General features: G+C 44.2%; 1 protein-coding gene across 1 annotated transcript in view; it reads left to right on the top strand.

Moving 5' to 3' along the window:
* Window positions 1-22,519, top strand: part of CCDC93 (coiled-coil domain containing 93) — an 86,571-nt gene that overhangs the window by 14,641 nt on the left and 49,411 nt on the right. The window contains 4 exon segments of the mRNA XM_032353845.1: window positions 4,550-4,648; window positions 5,432-5,488; window positions 14,433-14,445; window positions 14,448-14,532. Coding sequence (XP_032209736.1) covers window positions 4,550-4,648; window positions 5,432-5,488; window positions 14,433-14,445; window positions 14,448-14,532 — 254 coding nt within the window.

Here is a 22,519-nt window from a genome sequence, read left to right as displayed (position 1 = left end):
CTTCCACTCTGGTTTCACCATCCTCTGTCGTGATCTTTGAACGTTCCCATTAACTGTTTTTCATTGACCTTTTGGTAAAGATAGAACTTTGTAGCACTCCGTGCCCTGGACCTGTCCCACCTGTCGAGCCTGACCTTATTCCATGCTCTTCTTTGTTCTTTCTGTTCTAGCTTCTCTCACTTTCTTTCCGGTTTTCTCATACATATTATTATGCTTCCTCCTGTCACAGGGCCTTTCCCTCAGGCTGCAAGGTTTTTCTCATTTCCTACTTAATCCATATTCATCTTTCAGATTTCAGTTCTACCAAACCTCCTCGAGAAAGCTTCCATTGACCCCCTCCTAATCTAGAACAGCCTCCTTTGCCGTATTCACTCCTCCTGGCCATATTCCTTTCCTTCGTAGGAATCTTTCTTGCTATAGTTTGTAACCACTTCTGCCCTCCTGTCAGACCGTGAGCTTCTTGGGGGCAGGCACCATAGCTAGCTGCCTTGCTCACCGTAGTGTCTCCAGCACCTCGTGGAATATCTGGCACGGTGTTGGCAGTTGTGATCTCTGTCTGTTTTTATTTGATGACTGGATGTCTAATGGGAGCTTGTTTCCACCCTGGCTGTTTCCCAAGGCTCTGTGATTAAGTGGCTCACGCTGTACAACCCCTACATCCTTGCAGTCTGGTGTCTCATCCTCCTCCGGGCACTGTGAAAAGAGGAGACGCAAAGGGCCTGCTGTGTGAACAGCGCTTTGCAAATGATCCTTATAGAGTTCTTTGAAGCACCTATTATAATCCCAGTCATTATGTCTGAGGCAAGGAGATACAGAGAGTAACTGGTTTGCTTAAGGCCAGAGAGCTGGTGTGCAGACAAGCAAGATTCCTGTCTGAACTCCTTGTCACTGGACCTTGTACTGTTCCCACTCTGCCATTCATGCAGCCCCTGCTTGAAGAGCCTTCCAGTCCTGTGGTAAGATTATTATTATTAGTTAATATCTTAGTTAAGATATTATTAGACTGAGACTTCCTGGGTTCAGATCTTGGCTCTGCCATTTAGCTGCATGACCTTGGGTAAATGACTTAACTTTGCATCTGTTAAATAGAAACAGTAATAGTACCTGTCTGACAGGATGAGAATTAAGTACATTAATATGTAGCTAGCACTCAGCTGAGGGACCAGCATGTTTTAGTAAGTGCTTTGTAAGTGTTCCACAGTCTTTTCTGGTTTTGTTACTATGTTTGGGAACTTCCTCTGAAATAGACTTTCAGTCAGATCCCATAAAGTCTGTAAATTGGAAGCTAAGGCTTTAATTCAGAATTTGATTCATTGGCTTGGTTGGACTTTCTCCCTCTGATGCAGCAGGAATGGTACATGGTCCTTTTTGTGAAAACAGGAAGTAGAGACCCTTAGTTGATTATCAGTGAAACTTCCATCACCACCATGCTGTGAAGTTGTTGGCTTTTCCCCCAAAGCCTGAATCTCTAGTGATTCAACCTTACTCAGCCCTAAGCTAGAACTTTGAGTGCAAAACATCTGGTCCAGGTAGGAGAAGGTGATGAAAAGGAAGTGATCTTCTGGCATTAGTTTGGGCTTTTAGAACATCTAAATGTTCTTTTTTTTTTTTTTTTTTTTTTTTTACTTGACAGACAGAGATCACAAGTAGGCAGAGAGGCAGCGAGAGGGGGAAAGCAGGCTCCCTGCTGAGCAGAGAGCCCGATGCAGGGCTGGATCCCAGGACCCCGGGATCACAACCTGAGCCAAAGGCAGAGGCTTTAATCCACTGAGCCACCCAGGCGTCCCCATCTGAATGTTCTGTGCTGTATGTGGAATGCTGAAGGGCCTCCTGTCTGGGTGTGAGAACCAACATTAATAGTTACCAGATTTGTTAATTACATGTGTCTGTAAAATTTTAAAGCAAAAAACTGGAGACTGATCTATGGTTGCCACCTGTATCTTGCCAGGCAAGAAATCTTTAAGAGTAACAACTATCAAAATAAACAGACTCTTAAATACAGAAAACAGATTGGTGGATGCCTGAGGGGAGGCAGGTGGAGGCTGAACAAAATAGGTGAAGGGAATAGTAAAGAGGTACAAACTTCCAGTTATTGAATAAATAAGTGACAGACATGAAAAGTACAGCCTGGGGAATATAGTCAATACTACTGTAATAACATTGTGTGGTGACCTACGGTGACTGCATTTATTGTGGTGAGCACTGAGTAATGCATAGAATTGTCGAATCACTATGTTGTGCCCCTGAAACTAATATAACACTGTATTTCAGTTATACTTCAATGAAGAAATTGTAACAATTGTCTTTCTCTGTCATTTCCTAAAAGAAAGGCTTTTTAACCCCCAATCTCAGAATAAAGGATAGTCCCTTAAGTGGAATACTATGAAAGTATCATGAAAAACTAACCACATACTTGTAGTTTTTGCCCGTTTTCCTGGAGACCAGTAAAGAGCAGTCATCAAACTAGCTGTCTTGTGTACTTGTAGAGGCTCACCACCTGTGCTCACACTGTTTAGCACTAGGAGCACTCTGAATGGCAGCCCCGGGAAGAATGGGTCTAACTTCCAACCCCAGTAGTTCTAGGCCCTATCTTTTCCTTCCATGCCAGACATGGGAATCCTGTGAGGGTAGGTACTTTGCTTGAATGCTGGGGGCCCACAGCAGAGCTCAGCTGTCTAAGAGGTTCCCTCCAAAGCCCTTCACTCTAGGACCTCCAAAACAGTGACCGATTCTCTGAATCCTAACACTCCATATCTTTCTTATCACATCACACTCACCAGGATCCAGCCAAGTAAAAAGTCAGTGTAGATCTAATTCATGGAGGAACATCTGAAAAAGAAACAACTTTGAGAGTCCAGAAGCTGCATCTCCCCATCCAAAGAAAAGTAGGGAGAAGTTGAGTTGAGCAGGGAGTCAGCCTCCTTATTTGTCTTGGGCTGTGATGCTGGGTGAGGTGTGGGAGAGGGGCTACAGAATCTCTGAATACTGTCCAATCTTTTGTCCTTGCTTCTGGGTTTTAGTGCCCGAGGTCCTTTTTTGGAGGTGGGGTGAGTGGAGTGATGGAAATAAATGAAACTAACAATAAAGATATATTCCTTCTAGAGTTCTTTGCAGCCTTCCCCATCTTGGGCAGCGATTTCCTGAACATGTCCTTTACTTGAGTTGGCTGTCCTCTGTGAGCAAGCATCCCATCCATCCCTGTTGGAGCACCATGCCATATGCCATGTGTCTGCTTTCCTTGGTAGCTAAGGCTTGCCAAGTATGCTGTGCTCATGGGGAAATACAACTACTGTCCATGTACTGCTTTTGAGATGTACTAGCTGTCTGGACAGAGCATGGCGACTCAGACAGATGGCATCCCCCTCCATGATGCTCTTTTGTTATAAAAGGATTGCATGAAGAGCCAGGGAGGAGAGGCAGAGGCTGTGTTTCTGAATCCTACATTCTTACTCTCAGCACCTGCGTCTTCCACAGGTCCTGGGGGTGTGTCTGTGTGTGTTGTCACTAACTGGAGCTTTAAGTGGGGAGCAGTGAAGAACAGCTATTTCTGTATATCAGCCCAGTGCAGCTAGAAAACAAATAAAACCTGTATGTCCAGTCTTCCGGTATGGGAGAGACTCTGAGACTCCCAGCCTTGTGCTTGCTACTTGCAGAGCAATGGACAGATCACGCGGTCTCTGAGCCTCAGGTTCTGGACTGCGTGGCTGGCATGATATTGTGTGGATTAAGACAGCAAATGCTGGAGTGCCTGGTGGCTCAGTTGGTTGGGCAACTGCCTTCGGTTCAGGTCATGATCCTGGAGTTCTGGGTTCGAGTCCCGCATCGGGCTCCCAGCCCCATGGGGAGTCTTCTTCTCCCTCTGACCTTCTGCCCTCTCGTGCTCTCTCTCTCTCAAATAAATAAAAATCTTAAAAACAAAACAAAACAACAACAACAACAACAACAACAAAACAGAGCAAAATGCTGTGAGTGCCTTGCTCCCTTGAAGCTTAGGGCTGTATAATCAACCAGCCTGAATTTTTGGGAGGTCGTTGCAGTCATTGAAACAGGGGATCGTACTAGACCTTCTCTGAGGTTCTCTTCCCTCTTTCTGGTCTGTGGCGCCGGCAGCACAAGAAAGAGTGATGTTCAGATCTGCCACTAGAACCAGGGGTCTGTGTGACTATATTCGTGTTGTGCTTCAGGCATTTACAGAGCTTTCTAGTGCTTAGGATTTCATGTGCTCCCACAGTAGCTCTATGAGGTGAAAGAAACGACATATTCTCACCTCTACACAGAGGGAAACTGAGGCCTGAGCATCCGACGTAAGGCTTTAAGCCTCCTGCACAGCGGCTCTGCTCTTGATCCCAATGGATCTCAGTCAGCATCTCGGATGCCCAACGGGCTGCTTTTCGCATAGGACAGTAGGTGTGGATAGTTTCTAATCACTCAGCCAGTTCAAATATTGGGTTCAAGTGATTTGGGTTCACGAGTTGTACCGTCTCAGAGTCGGCCTTTACCACAGTGATGGTTCATCCCAAACCTCACATTTCCCACCTTTCTTTCCCAGTGGCTGGTGAAGCGAGCTATAGAAACCAAGGAAGAAATGGGGGACTACATCCGCTCCTACTCCATATCCCAGTTCCAGAAAACCTACAGTCTCCCCGAGGTCAGTATTCTCTTCTTTTCTCGTCCAGTATACATGCGGGTACACTTAGAGACTCCCCAGGGAGGAGCAGAGTGAACTCGGACCCATCTGCGGGATGTCTGTGCCCCCTCCTGGCCAGCATTGATAGCAGGCCTCCTGGCTCGTCAGAACTGCCTCTTCAAATGGGCACTGATATAAAGCCCTGCAGTCTTGTCCTTTTCTCTCAATTTTAGTACTTGAGTCAGAACTCTTACTAAACTATAAGAACATGAGTTTATTTTTTTAATGATTGAATAAAGCTTTTCAAGAGACCACATAGGTCATTGTCTAGGGCATTCCTATAGTACCAGTTTAATAGTAACCTCCGCCACTGCGATAATACCACATAGCTATTGAGTCCTTACTGCTGAGCCCCAGCCCTTCACATGCCTTCTCTTTAAGCTTCATAGCCACTCCTTGATGTAGGTGGTGGGGTCCCTGTTACCAGATGGTGAGACTGAGGCTTGGAGACTGAGTCGGTTGCCGTGGGTGTCAGAGCTCATCAGGGTTTGAATGAGAACACTTGGCTTCAGTACTACACTCCATGGTCCCCCTCTTTCTTACCACCGTGGGACCTGTTCTGGAGCCATCTGCAGAGGCCCTGGCTTCTTCCCGTGAACATTATCGTCCACTTTGTTAGAAGGTGGAAGCTCCTGTAGGCAAAGCTGTGATGGGAAATCAGTTTGTAAGACAGGTTTCTGAGAAGTCCAGTTGAGTTTCAGTCTTCACACACCATTTGTTTGATCCCTGTGTTTTGTCTTGCAGGATGATGACTTCACAAAGAGAAAAGAAAAGGCCATCAAGACAGTTGTTGACCTTTCAGTAAGTTCCCCTGCCCCTGTGTGAGGGAAGGACATAGGTTCATAGCCTCCAGATAGCCCCGTGATTCAAATCCCAAAACCCTTGCCCAGTCCCTCCTGGGATTGCCTAGGTGCTGACCTCAAGTAGGTATGTGAGTGAGGCCTCGCCTACCTCAGTGTCCATACCTGCACGCTGGCATTCATGGGTAGAAAATGCCACAACCGCTGCCCTATGTTTTTCTGCGTTCCAGTTTTCTGGGAGGAATTTTCCAGATCCAAAGCCTTTCCTCATTTGTGCCAGTGGCAGGTGTCAACTTTGAAGAGCTCCTTTGAACTGGAGCTGGCAAATTGAGGTTAGCATCCTGTGATGGCTCTGGAGAGGCAGAGCAGCTCCTGAGTTTTGTGTGACAAACTGGGATGGCCTTGGCCACCCACACAGTGGATCTTAACTGTGGAGTCTGCACTCACGCGCCCACTACTCCGGCTGCGAGGGGCAGTGGAGAGCTTTTCAAACCTTTCTAGGCCAGCCCAGCAGAACCTTATCGCCAGCACACACCCCCACCCAGCCCCAGCCTTCCTACTGGAGCTGCTGGGAATGAAGCCTCAGTGCCTGGGGGCAAGTTCACTTCCTTCCAAAAATAATGTGCCCAGTTATTTTGCATTTCCCCCCCACTTTAAGAATAAATATGTGGTCTTCCAAGGTGATCACTCTAAAAAGAATAAGAATCATTTGATGACGTGAAGTGCTCATTTAAAACAAGAAAAGTCTTTGTCACTTTATAGTTGTAAATTTCTTTCTTTTCACAATTCCATTTTGGAAACGGAAGGAGTAGAAAACCTTCAAGACAGTTACACTCTGAAGCCAGACACTATTCGCAGATACGGTGGCAGTGTCAGATAATAATAACAACAGGACATGATACAACTTCAGAGTAATTGTTTTCCCCTGGTTATGAAATAGTTGTTCTGTTTAGACATCCTTAAAGTTTTTTGGTTTTTTTTTTAAGATTGATAGATACAGAGGAACAGAATCAGCCTTAATGTCCCAGCCCAGAAGCAGCTTCTTTTGATGCTTGGACATATTTCTTCCATTTTTTTTTAAGATTTTATTTATTTGTCAGAGAGAGAAAAAGAGCACAAGTAGGGGAAGTGGCAGGCAGAGTAGGCAGGAGAGAAGCGGACTTCCCCTGCTAAGCAGGGACCAAGGATCATGATGGGAGCTGAAGGCAGACATGTAACCAACCAAGCACCCAGGCTCCCTCTTCCTTGTTGTTGTTGTTGTTTTTAAAGATTTTATTTATTTGACAGGGAGAGAGAGATCACAGGCAGGCAAAGGGGCAGGCAGAGAGAGAGAAGGGAAGAAGCAGGCTCCCTGCAGAGCAGAGAGCCCAACTTGGGGCTCGATCCCAGGACCCTGGGATCATGACCTGAGCCGAAGGCAGAGGCTTTAACCCACTGAGCCACCCAGGTGCCCCCTCTTCCATGTTTTTAATGTGCATTTTTATACTGAGCTGGAGTCATACTTTGAATATAATTGTGTTTTTTTAAACTTACCAATGTAGTGTCTTTGAAAGCTATTAAGGATTCCTCCTAACTACATTTGTCATGAAAAATAATAACTGATTTGTTGGGTATGTCTTGGGTTCTGAAGGCTGTTTCCCTCTCTTTCTACCCTTTTCCCAGGTCTGCCCTTCACCTGCCTCCTCAGTGTTTCTTACCTGCTTCTTACCGATGAATCTAGAATCCCAAACTTAAATTGTGAATGGTAACTTACGGATTCAAATAAGGTCCCACCATAGGTGCCTAATTTCCAGACCCAGCCTTCAAAAACATATATCTGTAGCTGCCACATATTGATTGAGGGCCTTTTATGTGTTTGGCACCTAATTAGGCCTTTCCCAAGCATCCTCTCATTAGCTCTTCCCCAACACTCAGCGAGTTATTATTTCTGTTTTAGAAATCAGAAGTTTGAAGCCAGAATGGTTAACAGATTCCCTTCATATTTGCAGAATTGGAAGAAGCAGCCAGATTTTGATTTTACATCAGATCTCAAATATGACAGGTGTGGTGCTCCTCCCATTTCCTCTCTTTGCCTGGACTCTGATTTCCTCCAACTTAACGGCAACTTTCCTGGCTTATTTCAGGCTCTGAGATGTTAATTATCCAGGTCCCAGAGATTCAGAGGCATCTAGAGTGGCAAGGTGCTCTTGTGCCACCTCTTCAGTCCCCTGCGGGGTCATTTAATGTGACTTTTCTACTTGAAAACCCGTTGTCCAGCTAGAGAATGTCTGCCAAGTGGAAACTATCGTGTTGTCTTTCTTCATCTATGAACATAATACCATTGCACCTCAGCCAGCAGGCTTTTACTTATTCTTACTTAGATATAACCTTTTCTTAAAAAATAAATATTAAACCTTTTAATATTTTTTAAAAATACTTAGCTTATTTTTGTGACTCCTGGGTGGCTCTGTCGGTTAAGCCTCTGCCTTCAGCTCAGGTCATGATCTCAGGGTCCTGGGATCAAGCCCCTGGGATCAAGCCTTCTCTCTCTCTGCCTGCCTCTCTGCCTACTTGTGATCTCTGTCTGTCAAATAAATAAATAAAATCTTTAAAAAAAGTAAAATATTTAGCTTATACTTACCTTATAAGACTCTTCCAGTCTTTTACATCTGTCCTTGGTTATGTAGCCCAGCCATTTTTTGGTGCATGATTTTTTTGTTTTAAAAAATCCTATATTTGGTACTAGTAACTTAGTAATAATAACAAAAGATGAAGAAATGGGGAAAAATTACAAAGACTAAGTCACCATGATGCCACCAGCCAGGGGTAATTACTGATATATATTCCAAGTAGGAAGTACAGAGTTAGGGATATCAGTACAAAGAAGTAGCGATCCCTAAAAATGGCATTACATTGTATATTCTGTTTTGGTTTTTGCTCAGCAGTGTAATTGAGATGTCTTTACCCCATAGCCTTTTTTACTGGCTATAGATTATTCATTATGTGGTATTAATTTAACTAGCTTACTTTGTATCTTATTTTTTCTTTTGGCCACTATATAGGACATTCTCATAACTAAGTTTTTCCTTTTATCTTTATTTACTTAGGAAATATTGGATGAAATGGATTTGGGTCAGAGGTTATGTCTAAGGCTGTTAGTACCTCTTGGCAGATTGCCAGGCAGAAAGACTGCTGTGAACTTGAATTTCTGCACTCATCACTTTGAGGTTTTCTCTCTTTGTCTTGGCCTCATTTTTCTTCCTCTTGGGGATTATTCCCAGTACTTTGGCTTTCTCTTGAAATGTGTTATTTCTTGGCTTCTCCATACCTTCTTTTTACAGAGTAGCTAGCTGCTTTGTAGAAGTCCTGCTGATGGGAGGTGTGTTTTCAAAGCACGTAAGAAATCAAAACTCTTGCCACCCAGGACAGGTCCCCCCTTACCACCTTCTCCTTTTCATGTCATCACATAGTTGCTCGTTTGTCTCACTTAGCCTGTTGTACAGCTTCCTTCCTCCTTGCCTCAGCCGTCAGCCTTCATATATCTCAAGGGTCTGTTCTGTGCAGTGAGGTCTGTTACTCCCGGTTACCCTGGAGTAAAGAGTACCTGTGAAATTTTACCCAAAGCTTCAAAAAGTAATCGCTTACTATTCATTGAATACTTTTTGGTAATATTTAGAATTTTGTGTAAGAGTAGAAGTGGGGAAAGGACCCTTAGAACTTCCAGTTTAGTTGAAGAAAATGCTTTGCGGAACTGATGGGATCACCTAGGAGACCATGACATTTGAAATTATTACTGCACAAATGCTATGAGGAAGGCCTTTTCATTCAGCACATAAAATACAGATGTGGCTACATACATAAAAAAATGTTAGTACATTTTATCAATAATACTATATTAAAAACAGATCTCTTAGGCTCAGTTGGTTAAGTGTCCAACTCTTGATGTTGGCTCAGAGATTTCTTCTCTCCCTCTCCTCTGCCCCTTCCCCCTACACAAAAAAAATATATGTATAGCTATCTTAGATATACATACATAGATATATCTATATCTATGTATATCTATATATATATCTTAGCTTAGATATATATTATCTAACTTAGCTCTTGCTGTGTGTCAGATACTATGGAATAATCCTCATAATAACCGTACTTACATCTTTTTTATAGACGGAGAATCACAGAGGTTAAAGTAACTTGCCCCAAATCAGGCAGGTAGTAAGGTAAACGGGATTAGGACTAAAAGCTTATTTGTGCACGAATGCATTCAGTAATGTTAGTTGCACACTCACCATGTGCCCGATCACACTCTAGGAGGTGAGGTCAAAGCAGTGAATTTCCATCAGTAAGGGAATCAAGGGAATTTGGGGTCTCTTCAAGGAAAAAGATATGACCACGAGGGGGCAGCAGAGCACAGAAGCTATACTGGGGTGATGCTTTGACAGGTGAACTTGTAGGATGGGGCAGTCAGTCCCTCACAGCAAGCCACCATCCAGAGTTCTAGGCGCCAGGGCTGCATCCTGAACGGGAGGGGAGCGAGGGAACCCCCTGGGGTTCCTGGAGATTGTCCAGGTGCCTCAGCAATGTCACACAGCAACAGCACAGAGATTGTGTAGTCAGAGATCTCTGAAGGAGATTTGCAGCAACAGTTTTGGGTCTTTCCAGTCCCAGGGCTTACTCTATCAGTGGTCAGCACATGCAGTTGTGTAAAGTATATGACACAGACAGGCTGTCAGTGGCTAACAATCTGCCTATTTGGGCCACATTTGAAATGACTGGATGTATAAAAATTAGAGTTTGACCCTGGCATGCTTTTGAGCCAGTAGGTTTCAGCCTGCTGTGAGGAAATAAACCTAAGAGCCAAAGTGCAGAAGCCATCTCTGGCCCCTCTATTTAATACAGTGACCTTCGTCTTACCCAGCAAATTACACTGGAGCCCTGCGGTGGGATGTGTGTTGGTCCTGAAAGAGCAGAGCAGAGCTCATGTGAAAGAGAAGAGAAAAGGGGACAAAGTCTGGAGAAAACTCTGCCTCCCCAGCTAACTTTCCTCCCTGCAGACGTGTTCCGCTGTCCAGAAATGGTCGCCATCCATCGATCTCCCATTTCCTTCAATTAGTACCTAGGGGCTTTGTTTCCTTTGTTGTTGTATTAGTGTGAGAATGGAGGGGGGAAAATGTATTTGTCCCAGATATCATAACATTTCCTACAGGATCTTTCAGGACACTGGTCTTGATGGTGGAGAGGTCTGTGGAGCCCTGTTAGGTGAAGCAGACTTAGTTTGTGGGGTACCCGGGCTGAGGTGTGTCTCTGAAAGTTGAGCCCTGAGAAATGTGTTAAGGTCAGCGGAGGCCAGTCAGGGGACAGCTGACCCACGTGTGGCCTGGCGCACTGGAGCTTTTAACCAGCGAAGGCCAAGTTGGTGGTGGCTGTCTCCCTGCCTGCTCATTATTTCAGAAAAGAGAAACCCTCCGTAATAGTGATTGGTCTGTGCTGCAGACCTTGCCCCAGTGTTGTGCTCTTCCACCTTCCACCTCCCTTCCCTGCCGTTTGAAATGTGACTCAGGAATTCTTCTAACCAGTCTTGTAACCAGACCCATAAGGTAGAAATCTGTGACTCTCACAGTGCCAGAGCTCTGCTTTACTAAAGAGTCACTTTAGTATGTTCACCCTGCTCATATGTCCTTCAGCACAGAGAACAAGAGCCTATTCAAGGACTATTAGTCTAGCCCTGGTTTTACAGCTAATGGAACAGGCCCATTGAAGGGAATTCCCAAGGTCACAGAGCTAGTTAATGGCATACCCGAGTCTAGACATTAGTGCTGACTCCTGTTGCTTTAAAGGGTGACTTAGCAATAGTTTTTTAAGTTGGCCTGAAAACCTCTGACATTTAGGTCCTTGTTACTTAAGCAACCATTGTAATGATCCATACAGCAGCCTTGGGTATACGGTGGTCTTGTGAGAGGACTCATCTGAGATCACCGGAGGGTAGCGGGAGTGCCCACCAGAAGCAAGTGAGCATATTAGAAAAACCCTGGGACTAGCAGTCTGGGGACCTAGGACCAGGTCTAATACTATTTTAGAGATCCTGGACAAATTATATAAGCTCTGCTTCTTAAGTAATAAAGTGGGGGTAAAAGCATCTGCCTTGTCTCTACCTCTGGGAACAGTTATGAAATGCAAAGGTGAGGGGCCCCTGGGTGGCTCAGTGGGTTAAATCCTCTGCCTTCAGCTCAGGTCATGGTCCCAGGGTCCTGGGATCGAGCCCTACATCGGGCTCTCTGTTCTGAGGAGAGCCTGCTTCCCCCTCTCTCTCTGCCTGCCTCTCTGCCTACTTGTGATGTTTGTCTGTCAAATAAATAAATAAATAAATAAATAAATAAATAAATAAATGCAAAGGTGAGACATGTATGAGGCGTTTTCAAGTATAAGGAATAATTACACAAAGGCCAACATTGTCACTGTTTCCCAGAATAAAAGGTCCTTGTAGCTGTTGGTTTCAGCTATTGTTTTGGAGCAGTCCTTTTTTTAGAAGAATCCAATTTCCTGTCTTAGCTCATTGACTCTATCAGTGGTAACTAAGGAAGATAGCAGTTAAGCTCAATTATATAGTACTGCTGTAATAGTAGAGCTCAGCGAGAATTAAATCATATTCAGTAACTGACGTCATGCGGATTCGTTATGTGTTGCATTTCCCCATGAATCTGTTTTACATTATTTATAGCTTCCTATTCATGTAGGCACCAGCAGCAAACTAGGAATTATTTCTGGCAGCAAGTTACAAGAACACTCCAGCGTCATCCCAGACCCTAGTCCATTCCTTTTTCTTTTTTTTTTTAATTTACAAAATTGTTAAAATTATATGGTATGTGTTACAAAAGGATGTTTTTCTGTATGTTTGAAACTTTTTGTAATAAACAGTAAAATACTAAAGTTAAGAATTATCAAGGGAGGTACAGTTCTACTTGGAATAAAAATACCACTCTCTGAAGAAACCTGACAGTAGTACTTGTCCTTATGATGTCCAGGTAGAGGTTAGTTGTGATGAACTCTGGTCGTGGAGAAGAAAAGATCAGGGACAAACAACTGGAATACCTTCCTTGCATAAATCTTTGCCTACTTGCACCCAGAGCCCTGAGCACGTTTTCCTAAGATACTATTTGACTGCCAGCTTGACACTCAAGGAGGACATTAAGTTGGGGCAGAATGCTAAATCAGGTCATCTGGGAGTGAAGAACTACATTAATTGAGCACCTACTACATGCCATGTACTTTGTTCAAGAAATATATATATATATATATATATATATAAAAATATATATATATATATGCTTTCAGAATTTGTCCTATACAAAATAGATCTATGTTGTTCTACATTTATAATTAAATTACATTCTAGTAATTTAAAAAGTCAGTGAAAATTGAAAGAGCATCTGTGTTTCTATACATCTTTTTTGGGATAAACCTTAGCCCAATACTTTTGTAAAAAAGTTATTATCGCTGAAGGCTTTGTATCTGTTCTTCTTTTCTGCTGTTAAAGTCTAAGAAATGAAATCTCCTTTACCATTTAAGCAATTTTTTTTTTTTTTTTTAAGGATTCTGGGTTAACCGATACACCAGAATTTTTTAACTTGTTAAACTGGTCATTTAACTGGTTTGTGGCTCTGGGTGGTGGAAAGGTCTGGGTATGCAGTGACTAGAAAGTTTGTATTTTTTTCTGGAACATCTTATGGAATAAAATCTGAATAGAGAAATAAACCTTGCTTCCCGGGGCAAGATTCAATATTATAAATATGCCAGTTCTTTCCAAAATAATCTGTAAATTTGGTATGATTCTAATCAAAACTCAGCAGTTATTTATTATGAACCTGACAAGTTGATACTAGAATTCATTTGAAAGAGAGAATGCTTACAATAGCCAGGAAATTTGAAAACGAACGGTGGAGACAGGATAAAGGTTCACAAAGCAAGAGGAATTGAAGAGGGTAACATTGGTACATGTTTCATATACGTGTGCTATTTCAGATCAAGCGAAGGCTAGACTATTAAATTGATGATGTTGGGATTCTTAATTTTCTATTCAGGGAAAAAAGTTTCTGAATAGATTAAAAAGCTAAGTATAACCTGTACAAGTAACAGACAAGAAGTTTGTTTTTGTTTTTGTTTTTTTGCTTTTTGTGGGATGTTGGGTTTTTTTTGTTGTTTTTTTTTTTTGTAACAATCCCTGGTAATAAGTAAGATATAAAACGACTGATAGGGACGCCTTGGTGGCTCAGTTGGTTAAGCAGCTGCCTTCAGCTCAGGTCATGATCCCAGCGTCCTGGGATCGAGTCCCGCATCGGGATCCTTGCTCAGCAGGGAGCCTGCTTCTCCCTCTGCCTCTGCCTGCCATTCTGTCTGCCTGTGCTCGCTCTCTCCCCCTCTCTCTCTCTGATAAATAAAAAAAAAATAAAACGACTGATAAGTTTGACCACAAAAAATATTAAAATGCCAAAGTACAGAAGAAACACCAAGGGGGCACCTGAGTGGCTCAGTCAGTTGAGTGTCCAGCTCTTGGTTTCTGCTCAGGTCACGATCTCAGGGTCATGGGATTGAGCCCCGTGTCAGGCTCCCTGCTCAGCGGGGAGTCTTCTTGGGGATGCTCTCTGTCTGTCTCCCTCTGCCACTCTCACTCTCTCCCTCTCTCTAAAAATAAATGAATAAATCTTAAAAAAAGAAAAGAAAAGAAAAGAAAAACACCAAGTTAAAGTTGACAAGCAGTATCTTGAGTGGAATATTTACTAACTGTGTGAATGTCAAAGGAGCGACCTCCTTGAGGCAGCCGCCCTGAGTGCTCACTGTTCTCCTGCAGGAGGCAGGCACACCCGCCATGATGGGTAGAGACTCACTCCCTGACTGGCCGGGTGCACCAGCAGTCAGTTCAGAAAGGGAGCATTCTGACACTCAGTAAGCCATCTGTCTCATCCACTTAGGATGTTTACACGCCCGTCGGAAGTACAAACGCCAGCAGGGAGCAGAAGAGCTGCTCGATGAAGAATCCCGAGTCCATGCCACACTTTTGGAATATGGCAGGTAACGAAGGGGACCCAGACTGAAGCGTCTGTTTTATAAAGCCTTTGAAAAGAAAAGCTAATTTAGGTTGCTTCACTGAGATTAATTTGGTTGTGTTTTGTGTTTTTTGTTTTTTACCTGATTGAATTTACTGTTTCTTCCCAAGATTTCCATCACCGGGGACTTTCCTCTTTGGGGTTGACCTACCCACATTTCTGTGGGTAGCATTCCCGAGGGTGGGGGAGGCCTGGTTTTTGCAGATCCCCTTTGGAAATGTGTGTATGACTGTGGGCCCTAGCCCTGCCCTTCTGGGGAGTTGGAGTGTTTGGGGTATTTGCTGAGGCCAGCTGTAGTCTGCCCTTCATATTCCTGCCATTGGTTAAAATCTTAAGGTAAACTACAGGATCGAAAGCAGTTAACAGTAGTTTTAAGTGTTAGAGTAGTAGTTTTGATTTCCCGTGAGGGATTTTCCTGAGCGGGAAGATGAAGAACTTAGAAGTATTTTGTCATTTCTTAATAACCTTTGTAATTTTTTTTAAAATACCAGTTATCTTTTATTCTCATTTTTCACTTAAAAAGCACATAAAGAAATGCTGTTCTCATTGAATTTCTTGGTTGACCTTGGGTATTAACCTTCATTGATGTCCTGTATTTTCTACGTAGGGTAACTGATTCCTTGATGTGAGTATGTCTCCTTGTGCTTCCTTTCTTTATGCTGAGAGTGGTTGCTGTGTGCTGCCCTGTCTAGTAACCCAGCCCTCCTCCGGTGGCTGGAACTAACAGCTCTGACCCCAGCACCTCCCTGTGTGAGCATCTAAAGGCTTCCCCACTCTGAGGCACTAGAGAGAACCAGAAAGAAGTTCGGCTTCATTGGCTTAAATACTTCATCTTTCATATAGAAAACCTTTCCCAAAAAGTCGCCACCTTTTTTCTTCCTTTCTCTTTGGGAGGGAGTTGTGTGGCATCAGGTCCGTCCTTCCTAAGAGTGAAAGCTGGTGTGTTTCATTTGAAGGAAGGTGTGAGTTCTGGCCCTCAGCCGGGTCTGATGTCTTCTCCTCGCCGCTCCCTAGTTGCTGCTGTGAATTGAACTCCTCTTCTGAATCAGGCACCACCAAGCCATCTACATAATTTGTGGGGCCCAGGATAAAATGAAAATGCAGAGCCCCTTGTTAAAAATTGCTAGCAATGACTAATTATTAGGAATTTCAGGACCACAAAGACAACCAAGCGTGGGCCCCTTCTGAGTGTTGGGCCCTGAGCAGCTGGACGGGTTGTGAGTCCTGGGCCCTGGGATGTTTTCCAACCAAGCCCCAGCTGTAGGTGGGCAGGTGGGGCCATACTGCCCCAGTTGAGCCATGGTGGAAAGATCACCTCGCTGGGTGTCACATGTTCCAGAGCCCAAAAATACTCAGGGGAGTGTTATGGTTTTCTTAGTTTGTATTGTTCATACCTCCATTTTTTGCGCATTGTCACGGAATACTCACATGCTCCTGGGGATGAAAAGGAGTCAGAGATTTGGTGAATTGTCTACCTTACTGAGACCAGGCTGACAATATTTCACTATTTTTTTTTAAGATTCTCAGTTTTAAACTGGCTCTTTGGCATGTGTCATAGAGGGCAGTCATTATTGTCCTGTGATTACTGGGTGACTTCAGGATGTCCCTGCCCATCCTCAGGAGTGGTTGGTGCAGTTAGGGTCCAGAGCCTGGTGGGGATTTCTCTAGGGAAGGGAGCAATGCACAGGTTTTCTTTTGTGTGACTCCTCTCAAATTTGGAGCGTAAGAAAGAGCAGAGTGTATCGATGTCAGTCTTGGTTCCTGTTGGTGGGGTCAGGCTGACTTCTGCTGAGTTCTGATCTTAGGGTGGGTGTTCGCTGAAGGATTTTTTTTTTTTTTTTTTTTTTTTTTTTTTTTTTTTTAAGGAGAGAGGTTATTTTTCTCTCTTTTTAGCTTTCCTGATGAGATAATGGTGAGTTTGTGAGAGGTGGGGAAGTGGATACTTAGGTCCTTCTGATGGTTCAGTCACCTCACTTCTCTTTTTTTGAAAATGGTAAAGATAGCATCAGAAAATTTAAGAAGTAACCTGCCCAACATCAACTATTAACTGCTCTTAAGAATTATTAAGAGCCTCACACTGGGACTTGAACTCAGGTTTGTTGGACCCTGATAACATGCTCTTATCATTAGCTACAAGTACTGTTTGAGCCTCCAGGGGAAGTTTGGCTCTGGTTTTAGGAAGACAGGCCCAGTCTTTATTGTTTGGTCTGACACTGAATAAGAAGCAAGTGATCATTAAAACTGACAGAGCATATTGGACAAAACTTAAAGCTCCAGCAAGTATGCATTTCATTACCCCTTCTTGGGAAAGCCCTCACCTCCTTTCTGGCCATCAGACTTTCTCCTCAGGGTTTGGTCAGTACTGTCCCCTAGACAAATGGTCTTGCCCATTAAATGAGGATTACATGTGAAGAATTCTGAGTAGTTTGTCCTGTGCAGAAAACAGTAAATGTCAACTGCTAAGCTCTGTCAGCAGTAGCAACAGTTTTCAGTTCTCACATGCCCTTAAATATGACCTGTAGATTCAAATGCGCCTCTTCTTTTAGTTCTCCTTGTCCCTGTACTCTGTACCCCTAGCACTAGTCCCTCCCAACCCCTGCTGAGAGGTCTAACCCACTCTTCCTCCTTCCCTTCCCCAGTCAAGCAAGGCTGGGCTTCCACTGGCCCTGGGACTCACCCTCCATCCTGTCTCTCCCTTTGGTGTGAACATCATGGCACCCCTGAGTTGCTCATCCCCACCACCTGAGAATCCACATCCCCCATCTCTTGTCCATGCCTCTGGTTTCCTCTGTATCTCACCTCTAGATAAGAGGGCAAGTATTTTGACTCCTGGAGTAAGACGGTCTGAAACTCTTTGGGGTTGAAGGTTACTCATTAGCCTAGGCCCCACACTGCATGTGGCTTTGAGGTCAGTGTTCCAGCTTCTTTCACCTTTTTTGACTTATTTGCTGAAATGAAGTTGGACTTTGAATCCTGTCAGCCGTGCTGTGTATGCCTGTTCACATTTGGATAGATTTGTTTAAGTGTTATGGTATTGGAAAAACAAGACTCATGGTTTTGATTTTAGACTTCAACAAAATTGCAAGTTTATACTATTTCAGTTTTGTTATGCATCCAGTCAGCTTTTAGGAGCTAAATTAAAACACCTACCCGTGCTGTAGAACTACCGCTGTGGGGAAATGCATTTTATGTGCAGTATATTTGACTTTGTTAAAGCCCAAGTCTCAGCCAAGTACATTTGAAGATCTAATTGGCTTTATTAAGTGATTCATGAACCCAGCAGCCTTCTATGAAGCAAGTAGAAATGAGCTCCCACGAGCTGTACAAAACAGTAGGTTTTTATAGGAAGGAGGATAGGGTAAGAAGTTACTAGCAAAAGAAAACAAAGGATTGTTTCAGTCAAGGTCACCTTCCTTTAGGGAGAAGAAAAGGAGTCTTTTTAGGTGATTACCTCATCTTCCTTTGGAGGATGGAGAGGGCCCTTATGACAGATTACCTCTGTCCAGAAAATCCTAGATTGTTTGACTTGAAATTCCACTCCTGGAGGCGTTGAAACTATGAGTGTCGGTTTGCTGTCACAGCAGCAAGTGACTGTACCTTGGGCCTGTGACTCTCTCCAAAATCCTAGAGGTGGAATTTTGAAGCATAACCACTAGAATCCTGGCATTAGCCTTTTCCACACTATTTGAGACCTGATTTTAGTTGCTTTGAAGTCATTCTCTTCCTTAGTAAATGAAATATGACGTGACTCTCGCAACCTGTTTATATCCTCTGTGATGGCAAGGCCTGTGTCGTGCTCATGGAAGGTATCTTGTACATGCTTGTGGAATGAACGGAGAATAGGGTCCACAGTCCTTACTGTTTAGGGCATTGCGTTTTGTTTTGTTGTGTTGTGTTTTAGGAACACTGGAGCTTTATTTAGTTGAGTTTTGGTTTTTTGTATGTATAAAAGCAGTACGTGAGTTAAAAGAAATCTAAGTTCACAGATGTACATATATTTGTCAAAACTCATCCCGTTAACATTTGTTAAATACATACAATTTAGTGTGTTTTTTAAAATTATTTTTATTAAAATATAATGTATTATTTGTCCCAGAGGTACAGGTCTGTGAATCATCAGGCTTACACAATTCACAGCACTCACCATAACACATACCCTCCCCAATGTCCGTAATGCAGCCACGCTATCCCTACCCCCCACCCCCCAATTCAGGGCTTTTTTATGCCCCTGTTTTGTTCAGGATTTCAGATAGTTTGATACCAGACTTAATTTGCCCTGCAGCAGTTGTTTTTGAAGGTTAGTTTGTTTTCTAGAACCGTGATCTCCAGTGCTGTAGTATTAGCCATATGTGGCTGTTGAGTACTTGATGTTTGACTAGTGTGACTCAAGGACAGGATTTTAATTTTAATTAAGTTACATTTAAAGACTCATGCTTGATTTAGTTATTGGGAAAAGTTTAAGTTTGAAGTAATTTGAATATGTGAACCTACTAATTTAACATTATCTATTTGGCTCTCATTACATTTTTTTTAGACTATGCTGTTCTAGAAGATGTACCTCCTTGATGTTAAAGATCAAGTGTGAGGTGTAGGAAGTGAGGAGGTAAGGTGGGCAGTGAGAGACCAGAGTTCTGTCGGTGCTAAATCAGCGGGGCTGGTGGCTCAGAGCTAACACAGGGAAAGGTGGGAACAAATTAAAGCATCTGGCAGCACCGATCTTGGGCTGGCCCTTGTGAGGAAGGGGCAGGGAAGACAGGGCAAGAGGAGAGGGAGTTGGGAGGGTAGAGCAGCACACCTGTGAAAGATAAAAGTGAAGTAAATGCTTGTGGCAGAAAGAAGGGGAAGCATCCCCTTGTTCTTTATGAGGGATGCTAGGCCAGAAAGGGATACATGTTCTCCTGGTGAAGCTCAAACAACATGGAAGTCTCCCGGAGACATCTTGGCCAGTGAACGTAATGAGGCAGGCATTAATAGGCAACCGAGGGCAGCTCTTTGTCCTGGAAGCCTTGTCACCATGACACATGGAGAAGGAGACTTTTAGAAAAATCAGCTGGACTCTACTCATTCAGCATACATTGACTGAGTACCTACTATGTGCCAGGCACTGTTCTAGGTGCTGGGGAAACATAAGTCAGTGGAACTGTCTGAACCATGCTGAGTGAAGAAGCCAGTCACAGAAGGCTACCCAAGATTCTGTGTATATGGTATCACCAGAACAGTTGAATCCCTCAAGACAGAAAATCAGTTAACGGTAGCCAGGGGCTGGAGAGGGGGATTTGAGATGAGCTTCTGATAGCTATGGAGTTTCTTTCTGGAGTGATGGAACTATTCTGGAATTAGTGGAATTCCAGAATTAGATTCTGGAATTAGATAGTGATGGTTGCACAAATCATGAATCTGCCCAAAAACCACTGAAGTGTATAGTTTCAAATGATAAATTTTATGTGATACGAATCATTTTTCAGTTTAAAAAACTATTTAAAAAAATGAGTGAAGTACTCCTTCCAGGAGTGTAACAGAGAGATTTGTAGGATCAGATGTAATTAGTGTAGCCCTTGGGATGAGCACACTGGTGCCTAACCCAGGCCTTTGGGTGGTCAGAAGCTTCTTCCCAAAACCTCTGTCTTTACCAAGGAGTAGAAGAGGCAGGAACTGAGTCACTCACATTGAGTTGCTTACTGCTTTATTTGGAAAATCCAAAAAGTTCTGGCTCCTTAGATGAGGCCTCTCTGTCTGAGGATATGTCATCTGCCCTGAGGGTCTCCACAGACTAGACCAAGGACACCCAAGGTACAAGGTTACTTCTAGGCATGGAGAACTGTGGTGAGATCCTCTATTGGTCAGGGATCGCTGTGTGAGAACACAAACCCTCCAGCTAGTTCCAACAGAAGGGGTTGACTCCATGGATCCTTGGGAACATTTGAGAGGTGGGATCCAGGCTGGGTGGGGTCCCTGCCCAAGCAGCACATCAGAACCGAGCAAGGATGCTGCTTCTACCTCCACCATGGGGAAGCTAGCTAGTGGCCTGAGGGGTTGGGATGCCAGCGTCATGGCTGCTCACAAAGAAACCACGCCACTTCAGCCGGAATCAGGATGCCACTGCCACAGCTGCTGGCCCCAGAACCAGGTTACTTCTGTGACCCAGACAGCACAGCATACCTCTCTCCTCAGCTGGCTGCTGCTCATTCACATGGCCGGGAAGCGCCCCGATTGCTGGAACTCAGGGTAGCATTCGCAGCCCTTGGTGCGCCCGAGTGTAGAAACTAGAGTTTCTGGGGGCTTGGGCTCCTGGCTGGCTCAGTCCACTAAGCGTCTGACTCATGATTTCAGTACAGGTCATGATCTCATGGTTATGAGATCAAGCCCTGTCTTGGGCTCTGCACTCAGTGTGGAGCCAGCTTAAGAGTCTCTCTCGCCCTCTGCCCTTCCCCCGCTTAAAAAAAAAAAAGAAAGAAAAAGAAACTAGAGTCTTTTGTTTTCCAACCTCTGCAGTATAAGGAGTTGCCTCAGACATTGTGAAACGAATGCACAGAATCTGCCGCAGGGCCTTTCAGAAACCGTGTGGACACTCCGAATTTACCTTTAGTCGGCTGCACTTATCTGTACATTTGTGCCAAGTGAAGGGGCACACTGTGCTCAGCTGGGACTCTGGGGTCTCTCCAGTTACATGACAGCCTCCCCCAAGGCCAGGTGATGCTTTGGCTTCTGGATTCCCGCAAGTTCTTCCACTTCTGTTCATTTTATTTGTTCAGTGTGCACTGGAAATACAAAATGTAAAAGGAGCTCTCATGCCCTCAGGGAAGAGGGTGCAGACAGGCACACAGACTGCTGGACGCGCTTGCCCTCGGAGGCAGGGTGGATGGGGCACGACAGAGGTGGGGTGGATTGGCCCAGGCAGATTGTCCTTCGTGGGCCATGCTTCAGAGAGGAGGGGGTTTGAGAGCAGAGTTGTGGGCGTGAATGGAAAGCAGGAGAACAGCCCATGTGTGCACAGCGGTCTGCCAGGCAGGGACCACACGGGAACATGGCAGGTGAGAAGGTGAGGCTAAGGGGTTGCTAAGCAGAGCTGCAGAAGGGAAGCCCTAGTGAAGGTGCAGAAGGGAAGCCCTAGTGAAGAGGGAAGAGGCCTGCCATTGACGTGTGCAGATGAGGCTGCTGGGGAGCCGGAGAGGGAGTGAGGTGGAGTGGGAGTGCAGTGAGCCTGGAGGCCAGTGGAGTGGGAGTGCAGTGAGCCTGGAGGCCAGTGTACCAGCCAAGCCGTGAGGCCCAGCCTGAGCAAGGGCGGAGCAGGCATCCTTCCTTTGCTTTCCTTAAATGGCCGCCTGTACCTTTATCTCTTTAGAAACTGCTTGAAGGTAAGTGAGGTGTGGTGTTTTGCATCCTACTTTTTGTTTCAGGTTGAATGGTTTGCACATTGCTGTACTTGCTTTAAAAAAAAAAAAAGAACCTAAACATAAACTAATTTAAAGTAAAGTGCTTTTGTGAATTTCTTTGAATGTAAGGTTGCCTGAAGTGAACACATAACATTGTTGGCATCATGCCTGGGCGACGCTGGAGAATGAAAAATAGGCCGGACTCCAGGTTCTGAACAGAACCATTAGGGAGCATCCTTACCCCAAGCAAACACACTTGCATTTGTTCATACAGAAAGTTTTAAGGCTTTTAGCTTAAACTTTGGGCCTGAAATACAGCTCCTGATTCAGGGAGGAATGGCTGCACTTAAAAAAGAACATTGCACTGTGTTCCCTCGGAGAGCTCCCGGTCATAGTGTTCACCTGGCAAGTAGAATGGCTGGCCCTTCATTCAAAAACAGTGGCCTCTGTCTGTGGTTTGGCACTTAAAACATTTTCTCCAGTTACCATAACGCTTAAATTTTCTTTGGTGCTTTTCATATAAAAATCCAACCCAAATGCATTTGACCACATTGGTGTGATTTTCGAATAGTAATTGAA

The sequence above is a fragment of the Mustela erminea genome, chromosome 8 (genome assembly GCF_009829155.1).
Source record: "Mustela erminea isolate mMusErm1 chromosome 8, mMusErm1.Pri, whole genome shotgun sequence".
Classification (NCBI taxonomy): domain Eukaryota; kingdom Metazoa; phylum Chordata; class Mammalia; order Carnivora; family Mustelidae; genus Mustela; species Mustela erminea.
This window is presented reverse-complemented; position numbering and strand designations above follow the sequence as displayed.